The 23,987-nt window shown below is 38.5% G+C and overlaps 1 protein-coding gene across 1 annotated transcript in view; it reads right to left on the reverse strand.

Moving 5' to 3' along the window:
• Positions 1-2,234: 2,234 nt before the first annotated feature.
• The window catches only part of LOC106053243 (uncharacterized protein CXorf65 homolog), a 34,906-nt gene continuing 13,153 nt past the window's right edge, over positions 2,235-23,987 (reverse strand). The window contains exons 3-5 of the mRNA XM_013208766.2: positions 6,828-6,913; positions 4,835-4,899; positions 2,235-3,131 (exon numbers count right to left, since the gene is read on the reverse strand). Coding sequence (XP_013064220.2) covers positions 2,966-3,131; positions 4,835-4,899; positions 6,828-6,913 — 317 coding nt within the window. The 3' untranslated portion in view covers positions 2,235-2,965. The remainder of the gene's footprint in view (positions 3,132-4,834; positions 4,900-6,827; positions 6,914-23,987) is intronic.

Below are 23,987 nucleotides of genomic sequence, written 5' to 3' on the forward strand. Positions count from 1 at the left end.
GCGAGTTTCAGCGTGTATCTGAAGATTATGTCAAAAGTACTATTTTAAAGATGCCAAATAAGTCATGTGACCTTGATCCTATTCCAACTTCCTTGCTCCTTGAATGTTTAGATGAGCTTGTACCTACAATTACTAACATTGTGAACTCTTCACTGACTTCAGGCATTGTACCACAGCAATTTAAGCATGCACTTGTCAGGCCCTTATTATAGAAATCCAGTCTTGACCCGGAATGTCTAGAAAACTATCGCCCGGTATCAAATCTTCCCTTCCTGTCAAAGCTTCTGGAGCGCATCGTGTTAGCGCAAATTCTTTCTCATCTTGAACAGTACTGTCTCTTGGAAGAATTTGAATCTGCATATAGGAAGTCCGTAGCACAGAGACAGCAGTGGTCAGGGTACTAAACGACTTACTTCACAATTCCGACAAAGGCCACATATCAATTCTTTCCATTCTGGACTTGTCCGCAGCAATTGATACGCTAGACTATGAAATTATGATGGCCAGATTCTCTGCAACTTTTGGTTTAGCTTGAGTCGTCCTAAAGTGGCTTGGATCCTACCTGACGGAACGCACCCAAAGTGTCGTTGTTAACGGGACGGAATCAACAAGCTTACTTTTGAAGTACGGAGTACCCCAAGGATCAGTTCTAGGCCCAGTATTGTTCACTATGTACACATATCCACTCAGCGGTGTCATACGGCCAACCGGCATCTTATACCATTTCTTTGCCGATGACTCACAGTTATACGATTCATCAGTACCCTCAGAGGTGTCGCATCTGGCAGAGAAAATCAGTAGTACCGTTGCAAGGGTGAGCGATTGGATGGTTGAAAATAAACTCAAGATGAACGAAGACAAGACAGAAATAATTAAGATTGGCACTAGGAACAATGTCTCAAAAGTTAAATGCACAGATTCTCTCTTTATCACGAACTGCCATGTTCCTTTTGTCCATGTAGTGCGGAATCTTGGAGTTTTCTTCGACTCAACACTATTTTTCGACCCACACATAAGTCAGCTCTGCAAAGGTCTTTATCTGCAGCTGCGAAGATTAGGCCAGATCCGACCATATTTAACAACAGAGTCAACAAAAACGCTAGCTGTGGCATTTATACTCTCCCGCCTTGACTACTGCAACGCCGTGCTAGCAGGTATACCTGATGACAAAATAGCCAAGCTGCAACGTATACAGAACAACGCCGCTCGAATAGTCCTTAAAAAAATAGACAAGATTCTGCTACTACGCTCTTGCGCACGCTCCATTGGCTTCCCGTGAAAGCGAGAATCGATTACAAGGTCACCACACTTTGTCATCAGTGTATATATAACAATGAGATGCCCTTGTACCTTAGCGAACTGATTACTCCATATGTCCCCCAGAGAGCCCTGCGCTCAATGGACTCAACGCTTTTAGTAGTGCCACGTTTCTCCCTCAAAAGCTACGGTTTGCGTGCTTTTTCAGTTCACGGAAAAAAGGTTTGGAACTCACTCCCCATTGATCTCAGACAGACAACATGCTACACCACTTTTAAGAAGAACATTAAGACCTATCTGTTTAAAACTTTTTTAGATTAACTGTCATTTTAGCTAACTGTCATTTTAGCTCTCGTGTTTTTGTTTGTAATGTTGTTACAGCGCCTTGAGCCTACATTTTGTTTGTTAACAGCGCTTTATAAATAAAATTATTATTATTATCAGACACAAACGTAACCGTTACTTGTTTTCACAACAATTAAAGTGAACATAGTTCAGGAATTGTTCAAATTTGACGATCATCAGGCTGCCTATTGTCCTCTGTTGTAGACACATGTTTGTACACGAACTAAGTCCTTGATATTGGGATTCTCTCGAAAGACACTATCTTTATTTCCTATGTAAGCCCAAAGATTCCAAGAGATATAAATGTTTTTGTTGGTGCGTTTACCAGCCTACAAGCTTGAATTCCTATTGTCACTGTTTTTATGTACCACAAAGTGTACTTAGAGCTGGGCTAATCAAATGTTCCTGTACATCACTCAGTCATTATCACGTTGTGTATAAGTCATGTGTCCATTGTATACAGGCTGAAAGGTCAAAAGGCAATTTATTACTATGACTGCTTTTCCCAAATCACTAGTAGACAAACCGTCCACAATTCTATTTGCTCTTGTTTATTGTTAAAGCGCTGTAGCACTATTCTACAGTTTACAAAATGTCAATGTGAAACAAAAAAAAAGACACAAAAACGATGATAGTCTACTCAGTTAGTTCTCTATTTACACAAGCAATTTTTGGCGAATATGTTGCATGGAAATACAACTGTCTCAATTATCAATAGATCTATCAAGATCTTTTGTTGTTAACATTATGTAATAAATACAACGTTATTCTGTATATATATAAATACAAAGTAGTTAGTATCATACAAAGAGCAATGTGAAGGAAATAAGGGAGAGAATCATTGAGAGCGCGATGTTGAATTAAAAAAGAAATCAATGAATCATTTATCTCCCTTACTTTCGTGTAAATGCTAGAAATGAAAACGAGTAGGGCCTGTCGGTAACAAACATTTTAGGATTGGATATAGTAGAGATAAGCTGGACATTTCACGTTTATATCTGAGAAAGAAGTATAAGGTAATACTTCTAGTGCTAATGGTAAGATAAGCGAGTATAAAATTAACCTAGGCTACATTTGTGGCCTATATTGGAGCCAGTATGGCTATTCCATTCCTTATCTAATTAATGAAATTAGAAAAATAACTATTCGAAATAATTCTGTTTTAAAATTCTTTCCATTTGAACTAAAAAAAAGTTTATGTAACATCTGGCATTGTATTATGTTCAAATCTTCAAGAAGTTGTGTTGTTTATAAAGTTACACAAGTTTTATTTGATACATGATCAACAGTACAAACTAGTTATTACTAGATATGTCAAGGTTGGTAAAGTACAACAAAGTGAATAACATGGACTATGTGTTATTCATTTTCTTCTGGTCGCCTTCTTAATGGCGCCATCTTTCTTGCCACGACCAATAAGTTTCCCAGCAGGACTTGGAGACTTAGTTCCGGTCTTTACTCGAGATTTCTTCCGCAGGCCTTCAACTTCTTGGACATGTATCTTGTAATTTGGAAACAGTTCTGAGTATCTGGGAACATAGATAGGTGCGTAGATTAAAATCGTGAAAACGTTGGAGTTGTCTGTAGTGTTTAATAGACATCTAAGAGAAATGTATGGAATAGGTTGATGCAAACATTTGGGTTGCAGTTTTGGAAGTGTTTGGAATATCTGGTGACATTTCACGTTAACAACCTTATGGAATATATAGGCTAGAGTTAGAAACTAGTGCAAACTATTTAGGAATATTTCGTTTGTATGTGCCCATGTGATTTATGTTTAGACATTTTCACCTATATGGCGAGGAAAACAAACAGATAAATAGCAATCTTTATATCTGGTGTGCAGAATAAAAGAAGTGTTTATAAACTGAATTCTTTCTACAAGTTCTAGTCGTCCACTTTGTTTTGCACTGCACAAAGTTTCAAAGCTTTTTGTGGCTCAGTTTTGTCTTTGGCAACATTGACATTGTTTCGTTGATCGAGAAAATCTCCAACAGGGAAAAATAGTTCTGAATGTCAGGTAGATTTACATCTGAAGGGAAAATAGTTCTGAATGTCAGGTAGATTTATATCTGAAGGGAAAATAGTTCTGAATGTCAGGTAGATTTACATCTGAAGGGAAAATAGTTCTGAATGTCGGGTAGATTTACATCTGAAGGGAAAATAGTTCTGAATGTCAGGTAGATTTACATCTGAAGGGAAAATAGTTCTGAATGTCGGGTAGATTTACATCTGAAGGGAAAATAGTTCTGAATGTCGGGTAGATTTACATCTGAAGGAAAAATAGTTCTGAATGTCAGGTAGATTTACATCTGAAGGGAAAATAGTTCTGAATGTCGGGTAGATTTACATCTGAAGGGAAAATAGTTCTGAATGTCGGGTAGATTTACATCTGAAGGGAAAATAGTTCTGAATGTCAGGTAGATTTACATCTGAAGGAAAAATAGTTCTGAATGTCAGGTAGATTTACATCTGAAGGAAAAATAGTTCTGAATGTCGGGTAGATTTACATCTGAAGGGAAAATAGTTCTGAATGTCGGGTAGAGTTACATCTGAAGGGAAAATAGTTCTGAATGTCGGGTAGATTTACATCTGAAGGGAAAATTGTTCTGAATGTCGGGTAGATTTACATCTGAAGGGAAAATAGTTCTGAATGTCAGGTAGATTTACATCTGAAGGGAAAATAGTTCTGAATGTCGGGTAGATTTACATCTGAAGGGAAAATAGTTCTGAATGTCGGGTAGAGTTACATCTGAAGGAAAAATAGTTCTGACTGTCGGGTAGAGTTACATCTGAAGGGAAAATAGTTCTGAATGTCGGGTAGAGTTACATCGAAGGGAAAATAGTTCTGAATGTCGGGTAGAGTTACATCTGAAGGGAAAATAGTTCTGAATGTCGGGTAGAGTTACATCTGAAGGGAAAATAGTTCTGAATGTCGGGTAGAGTTACATCTGAAGCGAAAATAGTTCTGAATGTCGGGTAGAGCTACATCTGAAGGGAAAATAGTTCTGAATGTCGGGTAGAGTTACATCTGAAGGGAAAATAGTTCTGAATGTCGGGTAGAGTTACATCTGAAGGGAAAATAGTTCTGAATGTCGGGTAGATTTACATCTGAAGGGAAAATAGTTCTGAATGTCGGGTAGAGTTACATCTGAAGGGAAAGCTCGACATTGCTTGTATCTAATCTAATAGACGTACATACTGTATTGAGTTCTAAATCTATATAAATTACCTTTCTAATAGAGGCACATACGTGTATTGATTTGAATTGAACTCTCCATCAGCTGTTAAGAGCTCCTAAAGAAGAAAAAGAATAAGATCCATCAGTTCAAGAAAATTTCATTGATCATTTATTCATGTACATTTAAAAAGTTGTTCACTTATTTTGTTGCTAAGGAGAAAACTGATGACTGAATGCGTAGGACGTAATGAACTTTGGAGTGTCATCTAGAAGAAGTTTAGTAGAAACTTTTTGGCGACCAGCAGAATTGGGTTTGCTGAGCGCAATACAAAACAGATGCCCTCCTCCCTACACGTGTGCACATTGCGCACTGAGCAATAAAATGTGCACATAACGCACTGTGCAATAAAATGTGCACTAGATCTGTACAAAGGCCAAAAAAAAATAGAAAGATGTCAAATTAAAAGTTTTTAAATATTTAAAAAAAAAACTGATTGTTTTTTAGATCACACTTTTTTACAATGTAGAGTAAAAAATTACATTCACAATGAACGAAACCGGCGAAATTTGTGTTTCTTTTCATGTCTGACTTTTGAAGCACAATGTTTCTTGTATAAAAATACCATCACAATTATGTAAATTTCGACAAAGATCAATAACGGAAATTAAATTCACATAATTCCTTTTTTTTTTGCTCTCCCTTCTATGTCATCGTTTCTGGCCACAGAGGCAGGTGACCTTTACATCCTCTGCCCTATAGACCACAAGGTCTGACAGGTGACCTTTACATCCTCTGCCCTATAGACCACAAGGTCTCACAGGTGACCTTTACATCCTCTGCCCTATACACCACAAGGTCTGACAGGTGACCTTTACATCCTCTGCCCACAAGGTCTGACAGATGACCTTTACATCCTCTGCCCTACAAGGTCTGACAAGGGATTTTACATCCTCTGCCCTATAGACCACAAGGTCTGACAGATGACCTTTACATCCTCTGCCCTACAAGGTCTGACAAGGGACCTTTACATCCTCTGCCCTATAGACCACAAGGTCTGACAGGTGACCTTTACATCCTCTGCCCTATAGACCACAAGGTCTGACAGATGACCTTTACATCCTCTGCCCTACAAGGTCGGACAGGTGAACTGTTTTGTATTCTTCTATGTTGATCATTTCCTTCTTTGCGTTCATCTGTCCCTTAATTTTGGTCGTAGGGCTGCTGTGACAATTCCTTCCACTTGTACTGGTCAGAAGCGTGATATTAAGAGAGAGGTCGGTCCATTCTTGTATGTTATCTAACCAGCCAGGATGACTTTATCTTCGTGCTCCCTCCACTGTATCTTGAAGGATGACTTTTGATAGTGAGTCATGTCTTACACTATAACCAAATAAGCTAAGCTTTTGTCTCTTCACAGTATTGAGGAGTTCCTTCTTTTTGCCAGCCAGAGTGTTGACTTGTAAAAGTACAAACTCATTTGTCTTCTTTTATTGGTATAATTTCCTGTAGCATTTACATATTTTGCCACTCCCAGGGCAAGCATAAGCATTGTCTACAGGTGGATTTAGATTTTCTTTTCGCCGTCTGCGCCTGTCCTCGGCATCAGATTTTCTTTTGGTCTCAAATGTGTATCCCGCGGCCTTTGTGAGTGACTTCCAGCTGTCTCGTTCTGAGGCCGCATGCAACCAGGTGCTCTCTTCTATGTCTGCTAAGGCAAGTTGGCGCCTAAGTTGGTCTTTGAAGCGTTTACGTGGGGCGCCTCTGTTACGTCGATCACCTTTCAGCTCACCAAAAATTAGTATGCATACATATATATATATATATATATATACTATTTCTGTACATTAATGTTTCCTGAATAATAAATTTTAAATTCAATAAATAGTTTTTAACTTAGCTTTCTAATTTAAAATTCATAGTCGACTAGTTTATACATCATTTCTAAATATAGTCTATGATCCTTTCTAACCAACATTTCAAATACTTTTGTGAGAACCTGTGGATAAAGATCTACATCTTTGGTTCAAATGAGAGGTCACTAACCTTCTGTACTAAGATGTAGGTCTCGTGAGATGTTAAATATTTGGTGGCGCTCTCAAATTTATGAACATCGAGATCTTTCACCAGACCTACAACAAATAGACGAATGATTGTAATGATAAAGGATGTAGTGATCAAGGATGTAGTGATCAAGGATGTAGTGATCATGGATGTAGTGATCATGGATGTAGTGATCATGGACCTTTCATCCTTGTTCATTGATTGTTTGTTTCTTTGGAGATGTTGTTGTTGTTTTATTTGTTTTTTGTGCATGTTTTCATTTTGACAAAATTGGACAGAAACCAAATGAAAAGAAAACAAAATGTGACCTATAAACACGACAAGCGAAAGGCCTAGTGATAGTGAATCATCAAGACCAAGACTTTTATATGGTAGATATTAAATGTACATCAGCATATTATTTATGTATAGACATTGAAGTACAACAATGTCACAAAGACATCGCATTGAGAAGTTTCTAAAGTAAATATTCTGTGTATGTACACCATTGCAGGGCACACAATTAGTTCTAAGTATTTTTTCAGTCCATTAGTACAGTTCATCGCGTCTAAAACAAAGTTCTTACACATTTTGTGTTTACAATGTGCTCAACTCGAGTGTAACGTTCAAAGTTCATTAAACGAAGCAGAAACAGTTGGCCAGGTTAAACATTGTCCCTGATAAAATTATTGATAAATATTAGAAAAGATCAATAATCAATTTCTAAGGTCGCGATGGGCGGTATTGATAAAGGAAGCTTGAAGGCCAATTCCTTGAAACTATGGCAACACTCAACACACATTCAACATCTAATTTTAAAAAATACAAAACGGGAAATCTAAAACTGTGGAAGGCGCTGTATGATGGCATGTTTCTGTTTGAAAACGATTTATATTAAAAATATAAAAAATAAACAGAATTTTTTCCCTTTCCAAATCAAAAAGTGTAAATAATTTAAAATACAACAATTTTAAAATATTTTGTAGACATCTTAATAAACAACTGAAAAAAAAAGTAAAAGTGTTTCTTAATGGTACAGATAGAAATAATGCAGACAGAAGAAGTTGGAGATGTTGCAGAAAGAAGTTGGAGATGGGGCAGACAAAAGAAGTTGGAGATGGGGCAGACAAAAGAAGTTGGAGATGGGGCAGACAAAAGAAGTTGGAGATGGGGCAGACAAAAGAAGTTGGAGATGGTGCAGAAAGAAGTTGGAGATAATGAAGAAAGAAGTTGTAGATGGGGCAGACAAAAGAAGTTGGAGATGGTGCAGAAAAAAGAAGTTGGAGATGGGGCAGAAAGAAGAAGTTGGAGATGGGGCAGACAAAAGAAGTTGGAGATGGGGCAGAAATAAGTTGGAGATGGGGCAGAAAAAAGTTGGAGATGGGGCAGACAAAAGAAGTTGGAGATGGGGCAGACAAAAGAAGTTGGAGATGAGGCAGAAAGAAGTTGGAGATGGGGCAGACAAAAGAAGTTGGAGATGGGGCAGACAAAAGAAGTTGGAGATGGTGCAGACAAAAGAAGTTGGAGATGGTGCAGACAAAAGAAGTTGGAGATGGGGCAGACAAAAGAAGTTGGAGATGGTGCAGAAAGAAGTTGGAGATGGGGCAGACAAAAGAAGTTGGAGATGGGGCAGAAAAAAGTTGGAGATGGGGCAGACAAAAGAAGTTGGAGATGGGGCAGAAAAAAGAAGTTGGAGATGGGGCAGAAAGAAGTTGGAGATGGGGCAGACAAAAGAAGTTGGAGATGAGGCAGAAAGAAGTTGGAGATGGGGCAGACAAAAGAAGTTGGAGATGGGGCAGAAAGAAGTTGGAGATGGGGCAGACAAAAGAAGTTGGAGATGGTGCAGACAAAGGAAGTTGGAGATGGTGCAGAAAGAATTTGGAGATGGGGCAGACAAAAGAAGTTGGAGATGGGGCAGAAAGAAGTTGGAGATGGGGCAGACAAAAGAAGTTGGAAATGGGGCAGAAAGAAGTTGGAGATAATGAAGAAATAAGTTGTAGATAGGGCAGACAAAAGAAGTTGGAGATGGGGCAGAAAGAAGTTGGAGATGGGGCAGACAAAAGAAGTTGGAGATGGGGCAGACAAAAGAAGTTGTAGATAGGGCAGACAAAAGAAGTTGGAGATGGGGCAGAAAGAAGTTGGAGATGGGGCAGACAAAAGAAGTTGGAGATGGGGCACACAAAAGAAGTTGGAGATGGTGCAGACAAAAGAAGTTGGAGATGGTGCAGACAAAAGAAGTTGGAGATGGGGCAGACAAAAGAAGTTGGAGATGGGGCACACAAAAGAAGTTGGAGATGAGGCAGACAAAAGAAGTTGGAGATGATGCAGACAAAAGAAGTTGGAGATGAGACAGGCAAAAGAAGTTGGAGATGGGGCACACAAAAGAAGTTGGAGATGAGGCAGACAAAAGAAGTTGGAGATGGTGCAGAAAGAAGTTGGAGATGGTGCAGACAAAAGAAGTTGGAGATGGGGCACACAAAAGAAGTTGGAGATGGTGCAGACAAAAGAAGTTGGAGATGGTGCAGAAAGAAGTTGGAGATGGTGCAGACAAAAGAAGTTGGAGATGAGGCAGACAAAAGAAGTTGGAGATGGTGCAGACAAAAGAAGTTGGAGATGGTGCAGAAAGAAGTTGGAGATGGTGCAGACAAAAGAAGTTGGAGATGAGGCAGACAAAAGAAGTTGGAGATGGGGCACACAAAAGAAGTTGGAGATGAGGCAGACAAAAGAAGTTGGAGATGGGGCAGACAAAAGAAGTTGGAGATGGGGCAGACAAAAGAAGTTGGAGATGGGGCAGACAAAAGAAGTTGGAGATGGTGCACACAAAAGAAGTTGGAGATGGTGCAGACAAAAGAAGTTGGAGATGGTGCAGAAAGAAGTTGGAGATGGTGCAGACAAAAGAAGTTGGAGATGAGGCAGACAAAAGAAGTTGGAGATGGGGCAGACAAAAGAAGTTGGAGATGAGGCAGGCAGACAAAAGAAGTTGGAGATGGGGCAGACAAAAGAAGTTGGAGATGAGGCAGACAAAAGAAGTTGGAGATGGGGCAGACAAAAGAAGTTGGAGATGAGGCAGGCAGACAAAAGAAGTTGGAGATGGGGCAGACAAAAGAAGTTGGAGATGGTGCACACAAAAGAAGTTGGAGATGGTGCAGACAAAAGAAGTTGGAGATGGTGCAGAAAGAAGTTGGAGATGGTGCAGACAAAAGAAGTTGGAGATGAGGCAGACAAAAGAAGTTGGAGATGGGGCAGACAAAAGAAGTTGGAGATGAGGCAGGCAAAAGAAGTTGGAGATGGGGCACACAAAAGAAGTTGGAGATGAGGCAGACAAAAGAAGTTGGAGATGGTGCAGAAAGAAGTTGGAGATGGTGCAGACAAAAGAAGTTGGAGATGGGGCAGACAAAAGAAGTTGGAGATGGTGCAGACAAAAGAAGTTGGAGATGGGGCAGACAAAAGAAGTTGGAGATGGTGCAGACAAAAGAAGTTGGAGATGGTGCAGAAAGAAGTTGGAGATGGTGCAGACAAAAGAAGTTGGAGATGGTGCAGAAAGAAGTTGGAGATGGTGCAGACAAAAGAAGTTGGAGATGGGGCAGACAAAAGAAGTTGGAGATGGTGCAGAAAGAAGTTGGAGATGGTGCAGACAAAAGAAGTTGGAGATGGTGCAGAAAGAAGTTGGAGATGGTGCAGACAAAAGAAGTTGGAGATGGTGCAGACAAAAGAAGTTGGAGATGGGGCAGGCAGAAAGAAGTTGGAGATGAGGCAGACAAAAGAAGTTGGAGATGGTGCAGACAAAAGAAGTTGGAGATGGGGCAGACAAAAGAAGTTGGAGATGGTGCAGACAAAAGAAGTTGGAGATGGTGCAGAAAGAAGTTGGAGATGGTGCAGACAAAAGAAGTTGGAGATGGGGCAGACAAAAGAAGTTGGAGATGAGGCAGACAAAAGAAGTTGGAGATGGGGCACACAAAAGAAGTTGGAGATGAGGCAGACAAAAGAAGTTGGAGATGGGGCAGCTAAAAGAAGTTGGAGATGGTGCACACAAAAGAAGTTGGAGATGAGGCAGACAAAAGAAGTTGGAGATGGGGCAGACAAAAGAAGTTGGAGATGGTGCAGAAAGAAGTTGGAGATGGTGCAGACAAAAGAAGTTGGAGATGGTGCAGAAAGAAGTTGGAGATGGTGCAGACAAAAGAAGTTGGAGATGGTGCAGACAAAAGAAGTTGGAGATGGGGCACACAAAAGAAGTTGGAGATGAGGCAGACAAAAGAAGTTGGAGATGGGGCAGACAAAAGAAGTTGGAGATGGTGCACACAAAAGAAGTTGGAGATGAGGCAGACAAAAGAAGTTGGAGATGGGGCAGACAAAAGAAGTTGGAGATGGTGCACACAAAAGAAGTTGGAGATGGTGCAGACAAAAGAAGTTGGAGATGGTGCAGAAAGAAGTTGGAGATGGTGCAGACAAAAGAAGTTGGAGATGAGGCAGACAAAAGAAGTTGGAGATGGGGCAGACAAAAGAAGTTGGAGATGAGGCAGGCAGACAAAAGAAGTTGGAGATGGGGCAGACAAAAGAAGTTGGAGATGAGGCAGACAAAAGAAGTTGGAGATGGGGCAGACAAAAGAAGTTGGAGATGAGGCAGGCAGACAAAAGAAGTTGGAGATGGGGCAGACAAAAGAAGTTGGAAATGGTGCACACAAAAGAAGTTGGAGATGGTGCAGACAAAAGAAGTTGGAGATGGTGCAGAAAGAAGTTGGAGATGGTGCAGACAAAAGAAGTTGGAGATGAGGCAGACAAAAGAAGTTGGAGATGGGGCAGACAAAAGAAGTTGGAGATGAGGCAGGCAAAAGAAGTTGGAGATGGGGCACACAAAAGAAGTTGGAGATGAGGCAGACAAAAGAAGTTGGAGATGGTGCAGAAAGAAGTTGGAGATGGTGCAGACAAAAGAAGTTGGAGATGGGGCAGACAAAAGAAGTTGGAGATGGTGCAGACAAAAGAAGTTGGAGATGGGGCAGACAAAAGAAGTTGGAGATGGTGCAGACAAAAGAAGTTGGAGATGGTGCAGAAAAAAGTTGGAGATGGTGCAGACAAAAGAAGTTGGAGATGGGGCAGACAAAAGAAGTTGGAGATGGTGCAGAAAGAAGTTGGAGATGGTGCAGACAAAAGAAGTTGGAGATGGTGCAGAAAGAAGTTGGAGATGGTGCAGACAAAAGAAGTTGGAGATGGTGCAGACAAAAGAAGTTGGAGATGGGGCAGGCAGAAAGAAGTTGGAGATGGTGCAGACAAAAGAAGTTGGAGATGGGGCAGACAAAAGAAGTTGGAGATGGTGCAGACAAAAGAAGTTGGAGATGGTGCAGAAAGAAGTTGGAGATGGTGCAGACAAAAGAAGTTGGAGATGGTGCAGAAAGAAGTTGGAGATGGTGCAGACAAAAGAAGTTGGAGATGGTGCAGACAAAAGAAGTTGGAGATGGGGCAGGCAGAAAGAAGTTGGAGATGAGGCAGACAAAAGAAGTTGGAGATGGTGCAGACAAAAGAAGTTGGAGATGGGGCAGACACAAGAAGTTGGAGATGGTGCAGACAAAAGAAGTTGGAGATGGTGCAGAAAGAAGTTGGAGATGGTGCAGACAAAAGAAGTTGGAGATGGGGCAGACAAAAGAAGTTGGAGATGAGGCAGACAAAAGAAGTTGGAGATGGGGCACACAAAAGAAGTTGGAGATGAGGCAGACAAAAGAAGTTGGAGATGGGGCAGACAAAAGAAGTTGGAGATGGTGCACACAAAAGAAGTTGGAGATGAGGCAGACAAAAGAAGTTGGAGATGGGGCAGACAAAAGAAGTTGGAGATGGTGCACACAAAAGAAGTTGGAGATGGTGCAGACAAAAGAAGTTGGAGATGGTGCAGAAAGAAGTTGGAGATGGTGCAGACAAAAGAAGTTGGAGATGAGGCAGACAAAAGAAGTTGGAGATGGGGCACACAAAAGAAGTTGGAGATGAGGCAGACAAAAGAAGTTGGAGATGGGGCAGACAAAAGAAGTTGGAGATGGTGCACACAAAAGAAGTTGGAGATGAGGCAGACAAAAGAAGTTGGAGATGGGGCAGACAAAAGAAGTTGGAGATGGTGCACACAAAAGAAGTTGGAGATGGTGCAGACAAAAGAAGTTGGAGATGGTGCAGACAAAAGAAGTTGGAGATGAGGCAGACAAAAGAAGTTGGAGATGGGGCACACAAAAGAAGTTGGAGATGAGGCAGACAAAAGAAGTTGGAGATGGGGCAGACAAAAGAAGTTGGAGATGGTGCACACAAAAGAAGTTGGAGATGAGGCAGACAAAAGAAGTTGGAGATGGGGCAGACAAAAGAAGTTGGAGATGGTGCACACAAAAGAAGTTGGAGATGAGGCAGACAAAAGAAGTTGGAGATGGGGCAGACAAAAGAAGTTGGAGATGGTGCACACAAAAGAAGTTGGAGATGGTGCAGACAAAAGAAGTTGGAGATGGTGCAGAAAGAAGTTGGAGATGGTGCAGACAAAAGAAGTTGGAGATGAGGCAGACAAAAGAAGTTGGAGATGGGGCACACAAAAGAAGTTGGAGATGAGGCAGACAAAAGAAGTTGGAGATGGGGCAGACAAAAGAAGTTGGAGATGGTGCACACAAAAGAAGTTGGAGATGAGGCAGACAAAAGAAGTTGGAGATGGGGCAGACAAAAGAAGTTGGAGATGGTGCACACAAAAGAAGTTGGAGATGGTGCAGACAAAAGAAGTTGGAGATGGTGCAGACAAAAGAAGTTGGAGATGAGGCAGACAAAAGAAGTTGGAGATGGGGCACACAAAAGAAGTTGGAGATGAGGCAGACAAAAGAAGTTGGAGATGGGGCAGACAAAAGAAGTTGGAGATGGTGCACACAAAAGAAGTTGGAGATGAGGCAGACAAAAGAAGTTGGAGATGGGGCAGACAAAAGAAGTTGGAGATGGTGCACACAAAAGAAGTTGGAGATGGTGCAGACAAAAGAAGTTGGAGATGGTGCAGAAAGAAGTTGGAGATGGTGCAGACAAAAGAAGTTGGAGATGAGGCAGACAAAAGAAGTTGGAGATGGGGCAGACAAAAGAAGTTGGAGATGAGGCAGGCAAAAGAAGTTGGAGATGGGGCACACAAAAGAAGTTGGAGATGGTGCAGACAAAAGAAGTTGGAGATGGTGCAGAAAGAAGTTGGAGATGGTGCAGACAAAAGAAGTTGGAGATGGTGCAGAAAGAAGTTGAAGATGGGACAGACAAAAGAAGTTGGAGATGGGGCAGACAGAAAAAGTTGGAGATGGGGCAGACAGAAAAAGTTGGAGATGGGGCAGACAGAAAAAGTTGGAGATGGGGCAGACAGAAAAAGTTGGAGATGGGGCAGACAAAAGAAGTTGGAAATGGGGCAGACAGAAGAATGAAGATAGGAGATTCTCAAAGTTAGTTAGTGAAAGAGTCAAAGATAGAGAAATCTCAAAGTTAGGTAGTGAAAGAATCAAAGATAGAGAAATCTCAAAGTTAGTTAGTGAAAGAATCAAAGATAGAGAAATCTCAAAGTTAGTAAGTGAAAGAGTCAAAGATAGAGAAATCTCAAAGTTAGTTAGTGAAAGAATCAAAGATAGAGAAATCTCAAAGTTAGTTAGTGAAAGAGTCAAAGATAGAGAAATCTCAAAGGTAGTAAGTGAAAGAGTCAAAGATAGAGAAATCTCAAAGTTAGTTAGTGAAAGAATCAAAGATAGAGAAATCTCAAAGTTAGTAAGTGAAAGAATCAAAGATAGAGAAATCTCAAAGTTAGTTAGTGAAAGAATCAAAGATAAGTAATCTAAAAGCATCCCGATGAGTCCCATGAATTAAATGTCTAAATATATAGAATGTGTGTTTTTTTCATTGTTTTGTTTTAAGTTGCACACGCATTGACGACATTATGGTTTTTAAATTGTCTGTAAATCCCTAGAGACTAATTTGACAATGTTCTTTGTCTTCGACTTCATTTTTACAAATACTAACATTGTAAAGTACGCCCTAAACGTATTTTTTTGCTAGAAATTCGCTTTTTTTTTTAGTTGACCCAATAGTCAATTCGTTCATTTCTTGAATCTCTGTAGTTTTTGGTGTGGCAGATCATTTACCACTACAATTTCGAATTCCTTCTAGCATTTATCTGTTCTTGAACCTTTCTATGCTACGAGAGACTTCTAAAAAGTAGATCTAGTAATAAAGATCCTAATTAAAAGAACAAATTATGAGAAACTTAAATATCTTTTAAAGGCATATACGTCAAAAACTATTGAGTGTACTGAAACATAGATTTCTAATTACCTCATATCAAAGTAATGTTTGTGGTCAAATGTCAGCACCTATTTTGTTGCTGAGATCCTCATTTGTTATCGACAGGGGAAATCAACCGCTTCTAGTCTTCCTACTCCCAGACCCCCTCCCGCTCCCCACCACACAAACACTTCATAACACATTCCAATTAATGATTCAGTCACTGATAAACAGCATTGACATTACACAGACATAAAGCCGATACTTGTTGCCCTAAGTTAAAATCTGCGTACATGCTATTAATGCAATCATATCTGACGTCATTAGTTTTGGCTGTGAATATTGCTTGGAGTATTTCTTTTTTACCTTGTCTTTATTTTCATGCGCACTTTACCAATCTCTTGAATTGTAAGATCAATAAGTGGTTTTATCGATTCATTTCTGACTTTCCTTAGTTGTCACAGGTCTTTTAACACTATTTTTTTTCAAAACTTTCTCTACAATACATTGAATGCTGGAGAACTAGATCTAACGTTTGAAATATAAACAAGATTAGATCCCTTTAGGATGATTTCGAATAATAATTCTTGTCGTACCATCACACACGTTCAAGTCGTTGTCCTAGACACATTATATCTTCGTTAATTGTGTAAAACATTTTTCACAATAAGAAAATATTAAAGATCCTTTTAAAATGCTCAAATTTATTTGATTTCCAAATTTCGGAACTGCGCTTTTTCATTTGTAATAGAAATTCTAGGCTACCATCTATTTACTTAGCACAAAATCTTGTGTCACAGACCTATATACTCATGTCACAGAGCTATATACTCATGTCACAGACCTATACTCATGTCACAGACCTATATACTCATGTCACAGAGCTATATACTCATGTCACAGAGCTATACTCATGTCACAGACCTATATACTCATGTCACAGAGCTATATACTCATGTCACAGACCTATACTCATGTCTCAGACCTATATACTCATGTCACAGACCTATATACTCATGTCACAGACCTATACTCATGTCACAGACCTATACTCATGTCACAGACCTATATACTCATGTCACAGAGCTATATACTCATGTCACAGACCTATACTCATGTCACAGACCTATACTCATGTCACAGACCTATATACTCATGTCACAGAGCTATATACTCATGTCACAGACCTATACTCGTGTCACAGACCTATATACTCATGTCACAGAGCTATATACTCATGTCACAGACCTATACTCATGTCACAGACCTATACTCATGTCACAGACCTATATACTCATGTCACAGACCTATACTCATGTCACAGACCTATACTCATGTCACAGAGCTATATACTCATGTCACAGACCTATACTCATGTCACAGACCTATATACTCATGTCACAGAGCTATACTCATGTCACAGACCTATACTCATGTCACAGACCTATATACTCATGTCACAGAGCTATATACTCATGTCACAGACCTATACTCATGTCACAGACCTATACTCATGTCACAGACCTATATACTCATGTCACAGACCTATACTCATGTCACAGACCTATACTCATGTCACAGACCTATACTCATGTCACAGACCTATATACTCATGTCACAGACCTATATACTTGCGTGTTTCCTTCTATCTTGTATGTTTCGTTTTTTTCAATCCCTTTTTCGTGCACTTATAATCCTCCAATCGTCATCAAAGTTTACATACAAAGTTTACATACAAAGTTTACATACAAAGTTTACATGCAAAGTTTACATACAAAGTTTACATACAAAGTTTACATACAAAGTTTACATACAAAGTTTACATACAAAGTTTACATACAAGATCATACTCGACGACAATGAATCAAAAAATCATTCGATTTGTGAATCAATTAGTCGTATTTAATTAATTTTGTTTTGATAGAGAAAATGAACTAAGCTTATTGGAGACAAGTCGTGGGTGCTATGTAAACAATGACACTACAAACCTGCCGAAAGGTCAGGCCTAAGTGTGACACACATATGCTCAATGTTTGGTTTACAAGGGAGATTTAGAGCAAACAAATATTAACATTTGATTAGAGTAACACCATTAGTCAAATCACTAGAGACACTTCAGGACAGAAGACTAAAAAGTAAAGTAGCTATAATATATAAAACACTGAACTACAATTTTTAATTAGAAAAACAAAACCCAATGAAATACTCAGACACAAAGATAGAGGCACATTTCTTATTCCATAAGCTAGAACAAATTATACAAGTGCTTCTATTTCCCTAGTGCCATTAGAGAATGGAATGGGTTGCCTGAATCAGCCAGGAAAACCAAAAACTTAGCAGAGTTTAAGTCATAGATTAACATGCATGACTAGATGGAGACATGAAAGGCGTAGGATGTAATTACCTTCTTTTTTTTTTTATTGACGTCTGTAATATATAAGATAACTCTTTATTACCTTTTTCACAAATGATTTTTCATGGTAAAAAAAAGACTATTAAAAGTTTAACTAAATAGTACATAAAACATTGTGCTACTGCAGCAAATGGAATAGACCAACACAGAGGTGATTCTGCAGACCTAAATACTGTAGAAAAATTATTAAATACCTTTTAAATTTAACTACATGGCTAATTAATAATGTATTTTGTGCACCGGATTAACATGTAATTAACATGTAATTACCTGTATGCTAATCCTCCAAACTGGACTTGATGCTCTAATAATTGAGTTACTTGCAATGTGGTGCCAGTAGATGGAATGTTTACATTTATAGGATAGAAAGAATATAAGACTTCTCTTTCATTCCATAAAGGGCATCGACAAAACATAAAGACTTTTGTTCTTTCCTTTTTATTCCATTATTTTCCCTTTTGTCTTTCTTCATGTGTTAAGGTCAGCCAACTTTTTCTTTCACTCGCACATTTGGAAAAAGTTTTCAGAAAACATAATAATATTTTTATAGAACTAGAAGTTGGGACTTAAAGAAATGAGATGGTGTTGGGAAAAAAAGACTTATGAATAAATTATAAGTCCAGTTCAAAGGTCAGACAATTTCATTGTCCTTCTTTTCTGTTTGTCTGACATTTGTAGCTCAACTGATCTGGCAGCAGACACACAACGTCACGCACTTTCAAACAACAACGTACTTTTAATAGTCTCCTGTTCAGAGGGTGTCACCTGTCTGTCTTCTATCACATTTCAGTCAGCGGTAAAAGTTCAATCAATCAATCAGTCAGGTGACAAGGAAGTTGGTGTACAACTTGTCAGTGGCCTCTGGAAGTTAGTGGTACTTACAAAATACAAACTCTAAAGTCGTATCACAAGTTCACAGCAACGAGGAAACAACATTGTAAGTGTTGAGTTATTGTCGCTCAGATAAAGCTACTAACATTACTCACCGGCTACGCCCGTCGATTTGGTTCCAAGCTAGATACTGTTTTATTTTGCCATGGACCTCTTATTTTTTTGTTCTTACCTACTTACTAAATTCGATTATCACTTTTCTCCTCCCCCCCCCCCCAAATACAAATCTTATTGACACTATGTGACTAGTCTTCTACTTGTTCAGTTATTTTGAACTATTTGATTGGCTCTTTGAATTAGTTGGGTCTCGGCCTTGTTTACTTTTCACTTGCTGCCAATCGAATGCTCACACTTTGGCCTAACCCACACCCCCATTTTTTTACACTTTCAATGGGACTTTTCGTATGTCAGGAAAATCCCATTTTTGGCCAGTCTATTCTAGTACATGATACAAGTCTCCCAAACAATCTTACTTCTGACCTGTTCATTCTATGTCACTTTTCTATCCCCCACCTTTGTCGTTCCGACCCACTCTTTAAAAAAATTGAACATTTCAATCTGTTACGGCCCGCTTTATAACTCTACCCCTTCCAACCATATACTTTTCACCCGTGAATTCGATGACCAGTATCACTTATCCCCCCCACTTTTTTCCACCCTTATTTAAGGAGAATAATTGCTACTTAATAAGAATTGTGGATGCATAAGTTTTGTCACGTTTTTTCTCCCAACTCCCATTCTCAGGTCAAGTTGAAATTATTCCTAATTATTCATAATCAACGATAATATACGAATCTATAAAAAAAATAACCAATTAAATAATCTATTGGTAGTAATTAAATAATTTTGTTTCATCTAGCAGAAAGGGAGTTAAATCCTTCGATGTCTCAGCACGGCTATAAACAGAGCTATTGGCATTTTCATTTAAACGGAACTAAAATAAGGATGTAGATCTACATAAACAAAACTTCTGATTTAGCACTCTTAAGATCTATATCTACTAGATCTAGATCTATAATATAGCCTAAATTTGGATTAATTTAGATGTAATTTAGATTAGATTTATGCAAAAAAAAATTCCTAGATAATCTATCAATAGACTGAATGCACCATTAAATTTAAAAATAGTAGATTAGTTTCAGAATATTATAGCATTGCAATATTGATCTAGACGTTTGGAAATCAAAATCTACACTTTAAGTCTAGAAATTGACATTCTATATCTTGATCAAGTCTATATCAGTCTAAACTAGACCAGGAAATTCTAGATCTAGACTCTACTACGATTTTAATTAGAATATAAATCCAGATCTAGTTTTAAAAAAATAGATATACTGTAAAAAAAAAAACTAGATCTAGTTTTTAAAATCTAGATTAGATCTAAATCTAGCTATCATGAAATACGAGTCAGATAACGAGGTTTAATAAATTTTACTATACCGAGTTGTCTTAGCATTTTATTTGAAGAATTCATTCCATATGATGTCAAAGGAAAAAATCCACTACGTCACAAGGCCCAGTTAGACTAAAAGTGTCTTCATCAATACGAGCCAGTTATCGAGGGTTCATAGACACTGATGCACCGAGTGAGTTCTTTTAACATTTCAAATAAAGAAGTAATTCCATATGACTTCAAAGGAAAAAAATCCACTACGTAACACGGTCTAATTAGACTAAAAAATGTCTCCATCAATACGAGCCTCTTATCGAGGGTTCATAGACATTGGCGCACCGAGTTTTTTTTTTTTTTTAGCATTACATTTAAAGAATTCATTCATATGGCATCAAAGGGAAAAAAATTCCATTACGTAACAATGGGTTAGTAACAAAAAAAGTTATTAGCACGAGAGATTTAACGAGAGTTCATAGTGCCTAGTGCACTGAGTTCTAATAGAAGCCGCATTTTTTGTGCATTTGGTCTGTCAGTCTGTCTGTCCGTCATGTTAATATCGAAAAAAAAACAACTAAAAGCTATTAAAAATTTGATTAACCTTTAATTTTCTTTTCGAAACATCGCAATAGTTTAAGTATCTATAATAGATTATTCCGGATGTTTATATATATAGTGAGAGAAAAAGAGAATTCTAGATAAATCTAATACCGTTAATTGAATTTTTGGAATGGTCTCGTATGAAAATTAAATGTGCATAGTCTTGGGGAGAGATTCTTATACCATATAGTGGTGTTAGGAAGTTGTTTTCCTTAAAAATAGGAACATAATATTAACGATAATTAGATTTTAAAACGTTTAGCTAGAAAATTTAATGTAATGTACGACAGAAGTGCGATTTTACAAAAATAGAGTTAGAATGTTTTTCATAAAAATCCGGAACAACCGATATTCGTAAATGAGAAGAAGATTTTTTGTTTTATTTATTAGAAGAGGGATTTCAAACACTTATTTGTGTTAGTAGATTTTTCATATAAAATTCGGAACAATTTTGGCGACGATTTGTAAAAAAATTTAAGTAATGTAGGTTGATTTCTCTTTCAAAACCAAATCCGGAACATTCTTTACATGTAGAAAAAACTTCTGTTATGTTTCAGCATGAAAATTCAATGTAAAGTAAGTCTAAAAAGTATTTTTCAATAATCGTTTCTAGTAAATTACTTTCTTATTTTAAAATCCTGAACAACCTATTGTCGATATTAAAAAAAATAGTCATTTGACATAACTGTGTTTTAAGTTGTAAATAAGGAACAATTGGATATCGATAATTAAACTATAGTGACTTATTGTCCAAGAACATAAGGGTAATATAGGCTAAGTCAATGATGCTATTTCTAATAATCATTTAACATATTTGTTTTATAAAACAACTTCCAGAACAACTTCATAAATCTTCATAGTTCATAGGAAGGAAAGTACATGTAAGATAAGTTAGAAGAGCAAACTAATATTCGTTGGCATTGATTTGTTTTTCACAAAAATATCCGGAACAATCTATTATAGATATTTAAATCTATTTCAATGTTTTGGAAGGAACATTGAAGGTTAAATCCGATTTTTACTAGCGCTTAGTGTTGTTGTTTTTTTTTATATAAACGTGACGGACAGACCGACCAACAAAAAAACGCACAAAAATAAGCGGCTTTTATCCTGATGGGGGCACTAAACAAAAAATAAATAAAATCTGATTATTTAAAAAAAATTAAGGAATTAGTTGAGCACCATATCATGCCGCGGTGTTACGCTACTGCACGAAAGTCGCTGCATAAAAAGTCCATTTTAAAAACATGTGCGTGATATTTACATACATAGTGCATCCTTAGCCTTTAAAAACAAACATAAATGTTTTCTTTTAATTTGAGCAGCTAGTTGACCAGAAAAAAACAACACCTTTAGCTAATATTTATATTTGTTGTAAATATTTCTTGTATATTATATTAATATATTTGACTTAGTGATACTGAAAATACACAGCAATATGTTGTACATTGTTAACATATTGTAACCTTGCCTCCCTTACATTTAAGTAATTGTTTTAGAATTGGTGTATTTTTGTGAAAAAATCGCTTGCATAATTAATTTTATAAATTAAACGGTTTGCTTTTAGAAAACCAAAAGTAGCCGTTTCACCTAAACTTTGCAAGCCGCATCACATGATAAAATAATATTTTTCATATCTCTTCTAGTTTTCAAGATTTGATTGTGACAGTCGGACAGACGGACATTTTGCACAAACCTATTAGCGCTTTTCCCCTTACGTGGGCCGCTAAAAAAAGTGTAAATAGTACTTAAAAACGGAAGAAAGTTTAATCTTGTACTTTGTTATGTTTGATTTAAAAACCCACAGACATAGGTCTATGTAAAAACCTTTTTGTGTCTAAATCGCGAATAAATAATCGCTGTCGGTTAATATAAATCTTTTGTGTTTCGATCGTGAAAGGTGTTAGTTGTTATAAGCACACAGAAAGTAGTAACTGATTAAATGTTCTTAAGTCTGGACATGGTCGTGCTACCACGCCTTGTCAGACCCTTAGATGTGGGCCGCCACCTGACATCCGCCACAATCTGCCTGAGTTTACTGTGAGTCTCAGCCTCCCATCGGTTCTGCCACTCTCGATAGGTGGTAGAGGCAATACTTTGTCTCAGGTCCGAGCAGGGAATTCGGGTTCCTGACACCGCGTGATTTAGGGCTCTCTTTGCTTCTCTGTCTGCGGCTTCGTTTCCCTCAATGCCAGCATGGGAGGGGACCCAGATAAAGGTGACATCCCTACGGTCGGCTGTTATTTGGTCCAACAGCTTCAGGCTCTTATGTACCAATGGGATGTCAGTCTTCATCCGCCCCAAAGCTTGCAATGCAGATTTGGAGTCGGAGCAGATGATAAATTTCCTCCTTTCTGATGCTTTAACGGCCATAAGTGCAAGCGATATTGCATGCAATTCGGCCGTAAAGATGGAGCAGCCATCGAGAAGTCTACGGGAGATTGTTTTGTTCTGAAAGGAGCAGGCACACGCGACCTTTCCATCCATTTTGGATCCGTCTGTGTAGATGGTGCCACAATCTCCGTAGCTCTCCTGCAGTTCCCTAAAGTGGACTTGTAGTATGCTTGGGTCTGTATTTTCTTTTTTGAAATTAAGGAGGGATAAGTTTAATTTGGGTTTATTCATTAGCCAAGGAGGATTCTGAGGGGTTTCTATTTTAGAGATTTGGTCAATGGGTGGGGTTAAATTTTGGATGGGTTCTCTCATTCGAAGGCCCAACTGCTGAATGATTGTATACTGCATTGCAAGCTTTTTCATTCTTATATCCATGGGGAGTTCTCCAGCCTCCACATGGAGACTTGGGATAGGTGATGTACGAAACGCGCCGAGACAGAGACGCAGGGCAGCATTTTGTATTGGTTCCAGTATTTTTAGGTACGACTTCCTTGCTGCTCCATATATTATGGATCCGTAGTCTAGCTTGGATCGAATTAGACTCCGATAAAGCAGCAGCAAGGTATCTCTGTCAGCTCCCCAGTCCGTATGTCTGAGTACTCTAAGAATGTTTAATGACTTTTGGCATTTCTTCTTAAGTTCCTTAATGTGGGGAGAAAATTAAATTTGGAATCTAAGGTGAGGCCTAAAAATTTTGTAGTTTTCACGACAAGGATCTTCTTTTTGTTTATAAATAGTTTAGGGTCTGGGTGGAGTCCCCTTAGATTACAAAAATGCATCGCGGTTGACACCATCTTGAGTGGAATGCGAGTCAGTCTTTCTTTCTCCCCCCCCCCTCTCTCCCCCGACTCTCTTTGATCAAAGAGATTACTCGGGTTGACACACCGCGTGATACTCCAAGGTGCGACTCTTGTCGGACTTCACCCACGTGTAAGATAATTCTAAGCCTAGGACATTTCCTGTTTCCGCCCGCATTTTCCAGGCATATATAACGTAAATTAAATCAAGTCAGACCCTCTCTTTCTCATTCGAGCTGAGCTATCGAGTCTGGACTATATCATTTATTCTCCCTCCTAGAGGAATACCTGGTGCCTCCCTCAGGTGTCTGCCTATTTGCTGCTTAGTGTCTACTCGACACTACTCAACCATTTGCCTATTTATCGGATTACTTACCTGCCTATTTATTCATTGGATCAACGATCTATTTACTTGCATTTGTGCTTAG

The sequence above is a fragment of the Biomphalaria glabrata genome, chromosome 3 (assembly GCF_947242115.1).
Source record: "Biomphalaria glabrata chromosome 3, xgBioGlab47.1, whole genome shotgun sequence".
In the NCBI taxonomy this organism is placed as follows: domain Eukaryota; kingdom Metazoa; phylum Mollusca; class Gastropoda; family Planorbidae; genus Biomphalaria; species Biomphalaria glabrata.